Source organism: Haliotis asinina, chromosome 4 (genome assembly GCF_037392515.1).
Source record: "Haliotis asinina isolate JCU_RB_2024 chromosome 4, JCU_Hal_asi_v2, whole genome shotgun sequence".
Classification (NCBI taxonomy): domain Eukaryota; kingdom Metazoa; phylum Mollusca; class Gastropoda; order Lepetellida; family Haliotidae; genus Haliotis; species Haliotis asinina.
Genome location: NC_090283.1, coordinates 73,818,812 through 73,834,463, shown reverse-complemented (window position 1 = coordinate 73,834,463; position 15,652 = coordinate 73,818,812). Strand labels below are relative to the sequence as shown.

General features: G+C 38.8%; 1 protein-coding gene across 2 annotated transcripts in view; it reads right to left on the bottom strand.

Annotated features, from left to right (window-relative positions):
- The window catches only part of LOC137281858 (protein ECT2-like), a 51,841-nt gene that overhangs the window by 21,018 nt on the left and 15,171 nt on the right, over nt 1–15,652 (bottom strand). For both annotated transcript variants that reach the window (XM_067813513.1, XM_067813514.1), the window contains 3 exons: nt 14,887–14,994; nt 10,497–10,598; nt 1,926–2,025 (listed from right to left, as the gene is read on the bottom strand). In XM_067813513.1, the coding sequence (XP_067669614.1) occupies nt 1,926–2,025; nt 10,497–10,598; nt 14,887–14,994 (310 nt within the window). The remainder of the gene's footprint in view (nt 1–1,925; nt 2,026–10,496; nt 10,599–14,886; nt 14,995–15,652) is intronic.

Here is a 15,652-nt window from a genome sequence, read left to right as displayed (position 1 = left end):
CAGCAGAGTCAAACAACAAACAAGCAGAAACTGTCATACGTTTAACAGTATTGCCATACAATGGTGGTCAGGCCCCAGTTAAAACATAACATGGAGATGGGAATCATGGCTAGGTAAGTTCCTCATCGTATGTTTTGTTAGTCCATACATTTTCTAGGTCAAAGATGAATCAATGGGTTGGTCAGGTGACCTGATTCAGAGGATGTGATATTTTTTTCCACACGTACAACTGTTCACCGCCTTCCAAAGCTATGATCCATGCCCACAACTTTTGACCGCCTTCAAAATCTATCTTCCATGCCTACAACCATTCATGCTTCTGAACCACAGTTCAACGCCTACAACTGTTCACTGTCTCCCAAATCTATGACCCATGCATACAACTGCTGTCTTCCAAATCTATGCTCCACGCCTACAACCATTCACACTTCAGAATCAGACCGCCATGCTTACAACCTTTCACTGGCTTCCAAATCTCAGATCCACGCCTACAACTGTTCACACTTCTGAATCTGAGCACCATGTCTACAACCTTTCACTGGCTTCCAAATGTATGATTCACGCCTACAACTGTTCACACTTCTGAATCTGAGCACCAGGCCTACAACCTTTCACTGGCTTCCAAATCTCAGATCCACGCCTACAACTGTTCACACTTCTGAATCTGAGCACCATGTCTACAACCTTTCACTGGCTTCCAAATGTATGATCCATATCTACAACTGTTTACACTTCTGAATCTGAGCACCAGGCCTACAACCTTTCACTGGCTTCCAAATCTCAGATCCATGCCTACAACTGTTCACACTTCTGAATCTGAGCACCATGCCTACAACCTTTCACTGGCTTCCAAATGTATGATCCATATCTACAACTGTTTACACTTCTGAATCTGAGCACCAGGCCTACAACCTTTCACTGGCTTCCAAATCTCAGATCCACGCCTACAACTGTTCACACTTCTGAATCTGAGCACCAGGCCTACAACCTTTCACTGGCTTCCAAATCTCAGATCCACGCCTACAACTGTTCACACTTCTGAATCTGAGCACCATGTCTACAACCTTTCACTGGCTTCCAAATGTATGATCCATATCTACAACTGTTCACACTTCTGAATCTGAGCACCATGTCTACAACCTTTCACTGGCTTCCAAATGTATGATTCACGCCTACAACTGTTCACACTTCTGAATCTGAGCACCAGGCCTACAACCTTTCACTGGCTTCCAAATCTCAGATCCACGCCTACAACTGTTCACACTTCTGAATCTGAGCACCATGTCTACAACCTTTCACTGGCTTCCAAATGTATGATCCATATCTACAACTGTTCACACTTCTGAATCTGAGCACCATGTCTACAACCTTTCACTGGCTTCCAAATGTATGATTCACGCCTACAACTGTTCACACTTCTGAATCTGAGCACCAGGCCTACAACCTTTCACTGGCTTCCAAATCTCAGATCCACGCCTACAACTACAATCCCAAACCACATCAGTTCCCCTGCTACTGTTCACAGGCTTTCAAACCATCAGTTCCCCTGCTATTGTTCACAGACTCTCAAACCACAGCACATCGCCTTCAACATTTCACTGCATAAAATCTTGAGTCATACTTCTGTTTATCAATACTCATGTCACACATAACTTCCTGTCCATGAAAACTCTCCATTAATGAAATATGCAACAAACATGTAGTGTTCAGTGGATGTTACCTCCCAATATACATAAATGCAACAACATAAAATGAATGTATGCAATCAAAAACATCATGACCAATATTTCCAATTTGTCTTCTAATGGATGACACAATCAGCCATCACTGACCTGACTGACTTGGCAATAGCCATCGTTTTAGTACAGCATATGTTCAGAATACAAAGTTGACAGTTTCCATGCTTTCTGAGATGTTCAACCTACCATTTTCTATGGTGAGTTCTTCCATGTGTTTCTGTTCCTCCTTGGAGAAGCCAAGAAAGCTGAGACAACACTCGTAAAACGGCTTCACTCGGTACAGCATCTGAAACAGTCACAAGGAACACGTCACAGTGGTGCTGTAACACTGCTAAAACTGTGTCACCAAAACAGGATATCACAGACTCATCCTGTCAGCCGGCCGGTCCTGTGAAACGCAAGTCACCTCATCTAAGTCATGGTTACATGAGTTGTGAAATTCAGAATTTCAATTTGAGAATTTTTCTGCACATGCTTCAAACTTGGCCCCCAACATCATCAGAATATCTATATACGATTTAAATGATTTGTCTGTCTTAACTGTAGAAGGATTTTAGCATCATAACAAACCAATAGCTAAAAAATGCAAAATATGTGTGATAACTGATGCTTCAGAAAGTTTTCTGACAAGAAATCTGACCAGGACTGATGTAACTTTGGTGGTATCTCTCAACAGATATAGCAGAATAATCTAGCATGTATACTACCCAGCAAATGTTTAGACTCTATAAAAGCACTGACTATGTTATGACCAACAGCAAACTTTATGCAGATCAAATACATGAGTATCATGTATCAAATTGCTGAAAAGCATGTGCAAATATCATGTATGTCAACAGCTGCATTTTGGTGTAAAGTTTTGTTAAGAGTTCATCAATTTTCACTGAATTTCAGATTTACTGAGCTCATGACAATCTTTTCAATGCTAGGAAAATGTTTTACAGTTTTACACAGTTCATGTGTAAACAGCACCTTCAAACAGTATGGAATGTTTCGCAAAATGTAGTCTAGAAAAGATGGCTGAAGTAAGTAGCTACATTTACACTAATGAGTCTAATAATTAATGGGTAGTATATTTTAGTTTCATTTCTTTGTTGTATTGCACACAAATATATGAAAAATTCATGTATACAATAACATAACTTTATTCCCCAGTGTTGCTCCATTGTGGCAGTAACATCTCCAGTGTCTCATTTTACAAAAATATCTGATATTTTTCTCAACCATGAGCTTGAAATCAACTATCAATGTCTCTCATGAATGCACGTTTGGCCATCAAAAATAAGCCATCAATATACTTTCTCAAATCAAGAAATCTATTTTCAATGCACTAATTTTAGCAAAAAGGTTGTTTAATGGGGATAGAATGGACTTCAAGTGTTTAGAATTAATAGGGTATGAAAAATTATGGGCCTCTGAGATTTACCACCACTTTTTATGTGACTTTATTTGAACACCAGTGTTTCATATATGTTAACTTCACCTGTATCATTTTACTACAGTTTATACTGACTCTTCTATCCCAGTGTAAACTTAGTATACTAATACAAGGGTGCAATATGGATGACATGGTCAAATTCTGTATTGGACCCTGGATTCTGTATTAAACTCCTGCCGGTTCTACTTTCCTTAAAGCTCATTAAAACAGATTAATGCAAGATAAGAGGGTATAAAACATAGAACGTCATACTACTGCATTTGGATGTTTCGTATTCAACATGAAGATGTCAGTGGAGCAGAGAAACACCTCATTCTTCTATAACACATATACGGAACATCACAGAAGTGCACTTGGATGTGTTGTATTGAACTCGAAGATGTCTCGTTCTCTGAACTTGTTTCTCTGCTCCCATGACATCGTCGAGTTTAATATAAAACATCCAAATGCACTAGTATGACTTTCTGTATATGTATATTATAAGTTCACTGTGGAGAACTGACATTTTTATTGAATTACAAATGTACATTGCAGTTCACTAAACTTCCCTGTGCAGCTCCTAAAAACTGATTTACATGTGTTATTGTTAGCTGTGCTATCTAGTGGTTGTATGTATTTGTTGGCTTGAGTGTTGGATGTATTCCGTCATGGATGTAACCAAGAAGGAAGTAAGACACCAGTCAGACAGGAAATATGTCAGGAAGGCAAGATCACTCTCACCACGAATCACTGCTGTTGTCATCAACACTGGAAACAGGGACATATCTCTATATATACAACAGTTTACACCATGATGGAGACAGGGAGATACAACAGCTTACACCATGATGGAGACAGGGAGATACAACAGCTTACACCATGATGGAGACAGGGAGTAACAACAGTTTACACCATGATGGAGACAGGGAGTAACAACAGTTTACACCATGATAGAGACAGGGAGCAACAACAGTTTACACCATGATAGAGACAGGGAGATATAACAGTTTACACCATGATGGAGTCAGGGAGTAACAACAGTTTACACCATGATAGAGACAGGGAGTAACAACAGTTTACACCATGATAGAGACAGGGAGTAACAACAGTTTACACCATGATAGAGACAGGGAGTAACAACAGTTTACACCATGATGGAGACAGGGAGTAACAACAGCTTACACCATGATAGAGACAGGGAGTAACAACAGTTTACACCATGATGGAGACAGGGAGATACAACAGCTTACACCATGATGGAGACAGGGAGTAACAACAGTTTACACCATGATGGAGTCAGGGAGTAACAACAGTTTACACCATGATAGAGACAGGGAGTAACAACAGTTTACACCATGATGGAGACAGGGAGATACAACAGCTTACACCATGATGGAGACAGGGAGTAACAACAGTTTACACCATGATGGAGACAGGGAGTAACAACAGTTTACACCATGATAGAGACAGGGAGATATAACAGTTTACACCATGATGGAGACAGGGAGATACAACAGTTTACACCATGATGGAGACAGGGAGATACAACAGTTTACACCATGATGGAGACAGGGAGTAACAACAGTTTACACCATGATGGAGTCAGGGAGTAACAACAGTTTACACCATGATGGAGTCAGGGAGTAACAACAGTTTACACCATGATGGAGACAGGGAGATACAACAGCTTACACCATAATGGAGACAGGGAGTAACAACAGTTTACACCATGATGGAGACAGGGAGATACAACAGCTTACACCATGATGGAGACAGGGAGTAACAACAGTTTACACCATGATGGAGACAGGGAGTAACAACAGCTTACACCATGATGGAGACAGGGAGATACAACAGTTTACACCATGATAGAGACAGGGAGTAACAACAGTTTACACCATGATGGAGACAGGGAGTAACAACAGTTTACACCATGATGGAGACAGGGATATGCAACAGTTTACACCATGATGGAGACAGGGAGTAACAACAGCTTACACCATGATGGAAAGAGGCAGATACAACAGTTCACAGCACGAAGGAGATAGGGAGATACAACAGTTTACACCATGATGGAGACAGGGAGTAACAACAGTTTACACCATGATAGAGACAGGGAGTAACAACAGTTTACACCATGATAGAGACAGGGAGTAACAACAGTTTACACCATGATGGAGACAGGGAGATACAACAGCTTACACCATGATGGAGACAGGGAGTAACAACAGTTCACAGCACGAAGGAGATAGGGAGATACAACAGTTTACACAATGATGGAGACAGGGAGATACAACAGTTTACACCATGATGGAGACAGGGAGATACAACAGTTTACACCATGATGGAGACAGGGAGATACAACAGTTTATACCATGATGGAGATAGTGAGATACAACAGTTTTCACCATGATGGAGACAGAAAAATACAACAGTTTACACCATGATGGAGACAGAAAAATACAACAGTTTACACCATGATGGAGACAGAAACATACAACAGTTTTCAACTCAGAAAGTCATTGTACCAGCTTTGTGAATTTCGAAATTAAAGTGCTCAGGTTAAACTGACTCTGAATAACCTAGTGTTTAAATAGAAACAAATCATTTCCTTAAAGGTCACATGCAACGTAAAACACAACTTTGCAGATTCTGGTACCTTTAGGTATGCATTTACCGAAACAAATCATAAAAAATGCCAATTCAACCTATAAAGTTGAAAAAAAACGCGATGAAAAAAAAGCCCGCGAAATCGGAGTTCAAACGTTTCACTAAATTCCCCCCAGCGCTGGGGGAAAAACTGGTTTCAACAGCTGTGCTACGCTGCGCCGTGACGCATGCGCAGTGAATAGGTTAGCGGAGCTTGAAACAGTATGCATGCCCAATGTCTGAGGTTGTGTGCAGTAGTCTAATCTTGGTTGTGTACACAAACAAGTAAATAATCTACTCGTTACGTAAAAAAAACTTGTTGATTGTGGTAAGCAGTCTCTGTCACAGAGAAAGCTCAGTGTCTGGTTTATTCACACCTATATGTCTGCCTGCCTGTCTACCTGTCTACCAAAGACAACATGCAATACACAGCTTCGATCATTGACCACTTAACACCTATCAGACTATACGACATAAAGAAAATAAGTTGATTTATGACTCGTGCACCCGAGTCCTGTGTCCGCCACATTATGTAATTAGGCATACACATGACATGTTTTTATGTCTGTGGGTTGCCAACATACTACATTCATTTTTTTCGGATGACTGGATCTGACGGAAACTGGTGTAAACTCTTGTCAGTTTCAAGTCCTGCTTTGTACTTGGACGAATGACAGATTCCAGCCACGCAGTAGTTTACCATCTCTACTGACATGATTTTTGATTGGATCGAGCGCAAATTCAGAGAACATGTATTTTCCAAACCCAACATCTCTATATACATTCTTCATGGATAACGACTTCTTTTAGTGTATATGATTTTGTTTGACAGCAGTATATGAATCCATACTGAAACGACGCATCAAGTACACAAAAAGAAGTTGTTAGCCATACAGAATCTTACTTTCTTGTGACCGGCTACACTTCTAAAATGCCCATCAAACAGATCATCTTTCTGTACACACAATGAACCCTCAGCATATCAGCAAATGAAATAGCCAATCGGAAGCCGTCGTTACACTTGAGTGCATATCCACCCGCTATGACTGGGTTCGGTCTCCCGAGGGCTTCGTTTCGGGGGAAGTAAGCCCAAGCACAAAATATTGCACTTTTGAATCGCGATTGTACGCTTATAATTTTGTTTATTTGCTTTTTTAAAAGCAGCAATGTATATTATATGTCATGAATAAGTGATAAATGTGTTTTAATTATGTTTGATTTTTTGGTTGCATGTGACCTTTAAACATTACCCAGGGCCATATATAGAGATTATTGCACAAGCAAGTGTGTCATACGACTTATATGAAACAAGTGAGAAAGGATGTATTGTTTGAGTAAGAGCAAGGGCAATATATTATTTTGCATGACACATTTGCTTGAGTGAGTAATTTCTATATTATCCATTTTATTCACATACATTTGGGCAGTAAAACACAGTAAGAAAGTGTGATAGCCCTCTTCAATGACATCATGTTCAATTGCTTAATGACATCATAGATGACGAAAGTGATATGAGTCCATGTGCACATATGATATATATGGCACTGGTTATATTTCACCAAATGAGTAATAATAGGTAGAGCTGCACTGCACATTTCACTACCATTTTTATTCTGTTGCTTAACTTAAAATCTACACACAAGTCCATTCACATGTGATGTTCTCATGTTGTTATCTTCTTTGTATCCAGGGCCTAGATTTACAAAGCTCCATTAGCGCCATGATAGTCGTAAGAGCCATACATTAACTTTATCTTACGATTTTCTTAAGAGAGCTTCAAAATCTGAGGCCCAGGACTCCAAATGGTAATGGCTGACCATGCTGAATAACATTTCCTTTGCTTGTAGCCTCAGCAGGAATAAACCTGGCTCAGAAAAGATGAGATCAAATCTCACATGGGACCAAAAACATGTTTTCAAATATTAGAAGATTTAACTGTTAATGATCATTAAGAAGAAAAAGAATAAACAACAAAGAGGACTCTGTCATAATCAATTTCAAGTCAGCTAATCCTGAATTGCAATGAATTAAAACTCTGTAGATCTACTAGCATAACAACTGGTGTCTGTTTTCTGGCTGTCAACAAGGTCACCGACTTAAGTTGTTTCTTCACTTTCATTCGTAGTCTTTAAAAATGTAAAGAATTTAATATCGAATGAAATGGTTTCGTCATCAGACGCTTTTTGTGTGATGTTGCAGAACACAACTTCTGAACGTGAACGCTGTACAGCGTCGCAAAGTGCATAAACAACACAGTACTGCGAGGTTCGGAGTTTGCAATCCTTGCAGTGCAGTTCATTTTGTACAGCACTGTGTAACGATGTTTGAAGTTCCATACCGAAAGTTATGTTTCAAAGAATAAAAATAGGTAGAAAGCAACAGGAATATCTTTGACAGAACAAAATAAGGACAAAGCCTTTCTTAGTAAAACAGATTTAAACACTTTATTATTTCTTATCATACAAGTGAGCAGGATGCGATTTTAAATCACTGTTAATTTTATAGCAACTGATGTGAGAAAACCGTGATATCGGGGCCCAAGTAAATCCCTGACTCAGTCTGTAGTTTCTATCTCTAGGTCAACTTACATCTCAATACAGTGGAAGCTGTCTAAATCGGCACACACTGGGACAGAAGAAATAATCCAGTTTAGACAATGTGACAGATTATAGAGCTGATGATATATGTACAAGTCATGGATGGGGCTCAGATTATATGCCAGTGTTGGCAACTTGCCGTATTGGGCAGATGCCACTGTATTACAGTCATCACCACACTACAGACACCTTCACTGCAACACATTCATACAGTCATCATAGCTTGACCATTCAGCAGACCAAACTGACGAATCAGCAATCAAAACAAACTTCATCAACAGAATCAATGTTGATGTGCTGTATTGGAAGATGAAAATGTTGTCAATCCCACCATTGTAGGAAGCATGCTGACTGCCAAGCCAAACCAGTCTATATGCATCGATGACACCATCACTAGCACAAACCATGACATAACAAAACATGTTATCAGCTGTACTGTTTGTCAAGTAGAAAACAACTATGTTCCCCACAGCACAACACAAAAATGTCAACAGCACCTTATGTCGGGAACTGCATCATATGCTGCAGTCTTGGCAAGGTAGAACACTGTCAGGTTCGTGGGAAGGAAAGCCTTGTACTACATCTTCATCAGTGTTATGCTTAAGTTGGGTTTACCAAGGGCTCTGCTCTTGATTCAACTTGCACCAAGTGCATGTTAATGTAAAAACATATTTGCACCATGCAAAACAAATACGCACCATGATAACAGGAATACACAACCAGTGTCAATAAAACATATCACAAAAATCTGAAAGCTGTGTCATAAACGTTAATATACTAAAATAATCTTGGAGTGTGTAGTTTGAATTCAAGCCCTTGAAATGACAGAAACTACCCATAGTACAGGGATAAGAGATGCAGTATAGTACATAAAGCTTGCAGGTACCGAGTGAGTTCTAATTTACAATTAACCTCACTTCAGCTTATCAAGAACTGACAGTTTGTGTGTTCATCATAGCACGAAACTGCATAATGTAAAGGACAAACATCTGAACATTGGAGGCAGATTTAACCTGGCTCACATACTGTCACCACCAAATACAGAGTACAAGCATGCTTTTCAGTACAGCCTATAAACTAAATGTCTGTTGTTGCTTTGTTCATTTCAGAACAGCGTGAAATTCTAACCAGTTAACAGTAACATGGTAATGTTATTTGTCATGGCAATATCATTTCTAGAAACTGATGGACGGTTCAACCGCATTATTTGTTGGGTAGAAAATAAAAGGCATAAGAAGCACATTAGACCTTTATTGGCCAAGCCTGTTATTCAAGAAGTGAGCAGGGATTCAAAATATTTTTTAAAAACTGCTTGCCACAGGACAAGTGACTTTAGGAAAGTTACTTGTCCAGACTAATTTTCCACTTGCCCTGATTTTAAGACAAAATCATGATGACTTAATTATAAAAGAAGAAGTCAACATGGTATTTGAAGTTTAGTGGACTATTTACCAAAAAGTGATAAACAGAAAGAAAGATAACTCTACTTTATTATCCATGCGATATTCAGTAGCTACATTTTGAGCAGATATGAAATGAAATCCATGTTTATTTGCAGTTTGAAACCATAAGTGAAAACTATCTAATAGCCCACGGACAAGTTAGGCACCATTATTTGATTACCCGAAATGAAAACTGACTTGTCCAGGGCATCAGATGGCATCAGTGAGGTGACAAAACCTATAGAAATGATGATAAAACAACACAACACATGTAAGCCAATAGTCAGTTGTTGTATGACTCTTATGTTTGGAATTTGGGATATACAGATGTCAGATAATTCAGTGTTTAAATGATGACAATATAGAAAGCTGCCAGGACCCCTAAAATATGTCTGAATTCACAGATTGTCAGATGATTCAGATATCAGATTATACAGTCTACGGTATAGGGTTTTTTTGATTCACAGAACTCAAGAAGTCTAAATAGCCTAACATTCTAAACACTGCACAGGATATACTAGGTAAAATATGCGATACTATGGAACGTATCTGAAAAGTATCTGACAACTGCACCTCCTAAAACACTCACCAACCAATAACACTCAGACATGTATAGTACTGTAAACAAAAGAAATACCAACAGCGTACTCACCATTTTCTTGCAGTCAGCCTTTAGTTCAATGTTCTCACGTTCCGCCCACGCCCGGTGTACCCAGTCCTCGCTCATGATGGGAATTCCAACACTGACAGCGAACTGAAACACACGAGATGAGACGTGCTGACCTGTTGCTGACAGAGACCCACTGCCTGCCCACTCAACCGTAGGTCAACAAACATCAGCTCACTGTTTGTCAGGTGTGTTTGTACTCAGATCAACACCAGGATGACACCAAGCATAATAGATGATGACGAGAGGCCTACCTCACACCTTCACGCCAGAAATAGTAGGAGAGATCCGACTAAGATACTGCTGGTTTGCTGCTCTTGTTTACACGGGCACCTTTAATCTGTGCTTTGTATGGCTAGTAGTTACCATTATGAAACAGTCGGTTGATTTCCAGGTATAATGTTTAGCACTGACTATAGACATCTGGTTTCACATTGTGCTAAGAGGACTCCAGATAAATTTTCAACATCAGATGTACATACTCCTTTTTTTTTCAATATAACAGTACTGGAAAAACCTAAATGTACATTTAGAGTACAGTGGACGCTGCCTAAAGCGTACCAGAATACCGGACTCATTGGCACTGAAAAAATAATCAATGTTTTGTCAATGTGCTGGATTGTAGAGCTGGTGATAAATGAACAAGTCATGGATGGGGCTGGGATTTTATGCCAGTGTTGACAACTTGCTGGAATGGACAGATGACGGTTCTGACAGCTTCCACTGTACTAAATGGAATTCAATGGAGTACCAGTAATCTTGTGTTTTGTTTCATATATACACCTCAACATCGCCACTGTTGTGTAAACAGGTCAAGAAACAATACAATACTTTTACTGAAAAAATATATCCGTAATTGATTCTAAGACCATTCACCATACACCAATATGTAGTGCATATTGGCTATGTATTTTAAATTTTTTCCTTCTGTATCATGCATACTTTTATCTGTATACGCCGATAAGGTCTTTGTATTGAGCTCTTTAACTGTGTTGTTTCTGGATGCCTGAATGGCAATTTGATGAACATAGAGAACTTTTCTGCATTTTATCTTTTTTTTTCATTCTTTTATACAATGTTCAATATTCATATCTTGTTTCTATTGTGGGTGGGGGTATAACAGACACTACTATATAACTCACATGATTGAAAGTGTAAATACTTCAAATATGAAAATATGAAACCCAACCACGCTTGAAAATTCCTTGATCCACCAATAGATTTAATTGTGGTGAATTTCAGATTTAGCATATCAGATTATACCAACAACCAAAAGTATGGTTACTAATCTGAAAGTGACTGTTTTTGAGGTATGCATTTCGCTATTGCATCTGAATGTGACTGTTTTTGAGGTATGCATTTAGCTATTGCATCTGAATGGGACTGTTTTTAAGGTATACATTTAGTTACTGCATCTGAATGTGACTTTTTGAGGTATACATTTAGTTACTGCATCTGAATGTGACTGTTTTTGAGGTATGCATTTAGTTATTGCATCTGAATGTGACTGTTTTTGAGGTATGCATTTCGCTATCGCATCTGAATGTGACTGTTTTTGAGGTATGCATTTCGCTATTGCATCTGAATGTGACCGTTTCTGAGGTATGCATTTCGCTATTGCATCTGAATGTGACCGTTTCTGAGGTATGCATTTCGCTATTGCATCTGAATGTGACCGTTTCTGAGGTATGCATTTCGCTATTGCATCTGAATGTGACTGTTTTTGAGGTTTACATTGATATGTGACTGTTTTTGAGGTTTACATTGAGTTATTGCATCTGAATGTGACTGTTTTTGAGGTTTACATTGAGTTATTGCATCTGAATGTGACTGTTTTTGAGGTTTACATTGAGTTATTGCATCTGAATGTGACTGTTTTTGAGGTTTACATTGAGTTATTGCATCTGAATGTGACTGTTTTTGAGGTTTACATTGAGTTATTGCATCTGAATGTGACTGTTTTTGAGGTTTACATTGAGTTATTGCATCTGAATGTGACTGTTCTTGAGGTTTACATTGAGTTATTGCATCTGAATGTGACTGTTTTTGAGGTTTACATTGAGTTATTGCATCTGAATGTGACTGTTTTTGAGGTTTACATTGAGTTATTGCATCTGAATGTGACTGTTTTTGAGGTTTACATTGATATGTGACTGTTTTTGAGGTTTACATTGAGTTATTGCATCTGAATGTGACTGTTTTTGAGGTTTACATTGAGTTAATGCATCTGAATGTGACTGTTTTTTGAGGTTTACATTGAGTTATTGCATCTGAAAGCAGCATGTACATGGAACTTATGCCAATGAGGTTAGCACATTCTTAAATTCTCACATTCAAAACCAGCATGTCAGTGGAGAGACAAAGTGGCGAAATGTGGCATGATAGAAGGAAGGATGCCAATATCTTAACATGCAAGAATGTCTGGGAAATCAAAAAGTGTCATTTTTCAACCATGAGTCAAGTTCTGGCAACACATGAAAAATTGGGCCTTAAAAAATGTTGTGGTTCTCACTAACTTGAATTCTGGTGCCCACCTTATTCTTTTTAAGTGGCATGAATAAAATAAGCTTTCAGATACTACTGTATTTTCCAAGCATTCCGATAGAGAAATTCAAATGATGGCCACAAGCTTGATTGAATGAACAATTACACACTGATAAACATGTTATTAGTTCGTACTCCACTTTTAAAAAACTATTCCAAAAATAAAAAATAAAATCCTACCTACCTACCATAAAAGAGGTGTAATCAGAACCACAACATTTTTTTATTTGTCCTTACATCAACTTTCAATTCCTGTAGTTTTAGTCAGTCGTATATGTTAGCCATGATGCTTTTTGGAGGTTCGTTCCGACAAACCATCTGACTGGCTTCAGTTAGAGGAGTACTACTGTATTGTTATAATCATGCTGTCTTTTGTAACTGACATCAGCGCCATAAATTAAAATACCTGACTTAGAAGGATATAGACATTCGCTGAAATTCCGTAATTCAACATCTGGTATAAAGTACTGTATTATTAACAAAAATTGTCATTACATGGTTGATTCCCAGTACTAGAATCTTAATCCAACATAATCCCTATAACATATGTTACTAGAGTGCTGTATTGCAGTATACAATAATCAATTTCTAACAATTTTTTTAAGATGAAGATTCATCAAAGGCCAAAAAGCTGCCTTTCCTGGGTGTTTTTTCAGACATGGAATTGCATTAAAGGCTGGGCATCTTAAATTTTGAATTATTTTCCATTATTGTGAATACTGCAGACAACCTTTAACTAAATCTGTCGAAGTGATCTGGGCCCCCTTTCACAAAGCACTAAGGTGATTGTCAACCACTAAGGTAACCTTAGTGCAAAGTTAAAGAATGGGAGTTCACCTTAGCAAAGGTTGCTTCGTGAAAGGAGCCCTGGATTGTGGAAAGTACTTTACTGCCATCATTCACCAATACATATTACGAGAAATTTGTTTCCCAGTTTACCAATAACAGGTACCACTATACTGGAGCATCAAATTGACCAATGGATATGACAGAAAGATTTTAATTGATCATATTATATATAATTACATTGATCATATTCATCAATGACAGTAACATGTGTGATGCTTTTATCATAGCATTCTACCTCCTATACTGTAACAACGGAAGTATGATTGCTACAAGAAAAGTTACGAGATTTTAGGCTTACGACAACTTCGCGAAATGAGGCCCTGGTCTATCTGCATGAAGTGATCTTAGAGACCATCTGAAGGCTATGTTAGAGTATGGGAGTTCATTGTAGCTGCTTAGACCACTTTGTGCAAGTGGGGTCCAGACCCATATTACAACATGAAGGGCTGATGTGGCTATCAATGCATTTGACTGATGTGGCTATCAATACATTCAACTGATGTGGCTGTCAATGCATTGGCCTGGTGTTGCTATCAGTGCACTGGACTGATGTCGCTATAAAGGCATTGGATTGATGTGGCTATCAATGCATGGGACTGATGTGGCTGTCAATGCATTGGACTGATGTGGCTATCAATGCATGGGACTGATGTGGCTATCGATGCATGGGACTGATGTGGCTATCAATACACTGGACTGATGTGGTTATCAATACATGGGACTGATGTGGCTATCAATACATTGGAATGATATGGCTGCATTGGACTGATGTGGCTATCAATGCATTTTGATGATGATGCTATCAATATCCACCTGAGTGTAGGCAAAGTGAGCAATATTCCAGCAATATCACAGTAAGGACGACAGAAAGTGACTTCACACTACCATGACAGGAATGGATCTGGGTCCTCGGCTTGACAACAGAATGCTTTTACTACTCACATACTCACTGGTGGTGAAGCTCAAGTATAAAGCTACTCACTCGGTACTTCTGACTCCCTCCACAGTTGGCCACCAGGTGGGTGACCTTGGTGTTGATGTCCTTCCTGACACTGCCTGCCATATGGTGAACCAGATCCACCAGGTTACACTGTCAACAGCAGAGAGACTGGTTGGTGGGTGGAATAGTTTACACGCATACAACAGGCAAGGGAAGCAACTCTTAGGGACATTTTTTTATCATGGGGTTCTGGAATACTTGGACAATGGGATTCACTTCACCTTCAGCTTTCAACATTAAATACATGACTAATATTTATTTAGGAGTTTCTTGGAGTAGTTGCAGCATTTCAATCTACACATGTCCTTACTCTGTAACTGTCAACATGACTTAGTTATACACAAGGGGGAACAACTGTTACCATCTAGAAGACAAAATGGGTGCACAGGGATCTCTTCACAGCCACATATAATGGCCTCTAAGAGCGGTCCCCTAATGACACTTTGACACCATATATGCAATTTTCTTAAGTTCAAAAGAAAGGCTGTGGTAATTTTACATGTACTTTGTGTGTGATATATATGAACACACTCTTTTCGAGGAAGTAAACAAACATTTCAAATGATGCTGGCAATGTTTAAAGGTCACATGCAACCAAAAAATCAAACATAATTAAAACACATTTATCACTTATTCATGACATATGATATACATTGCTGCCTTAAAAAAACAAATAAACAAAATTTTAAGCGTACAATCGCGATTCAAAAGTGCAGTATTTTGTACTTGGGCTTACTTCCCCCGAAAT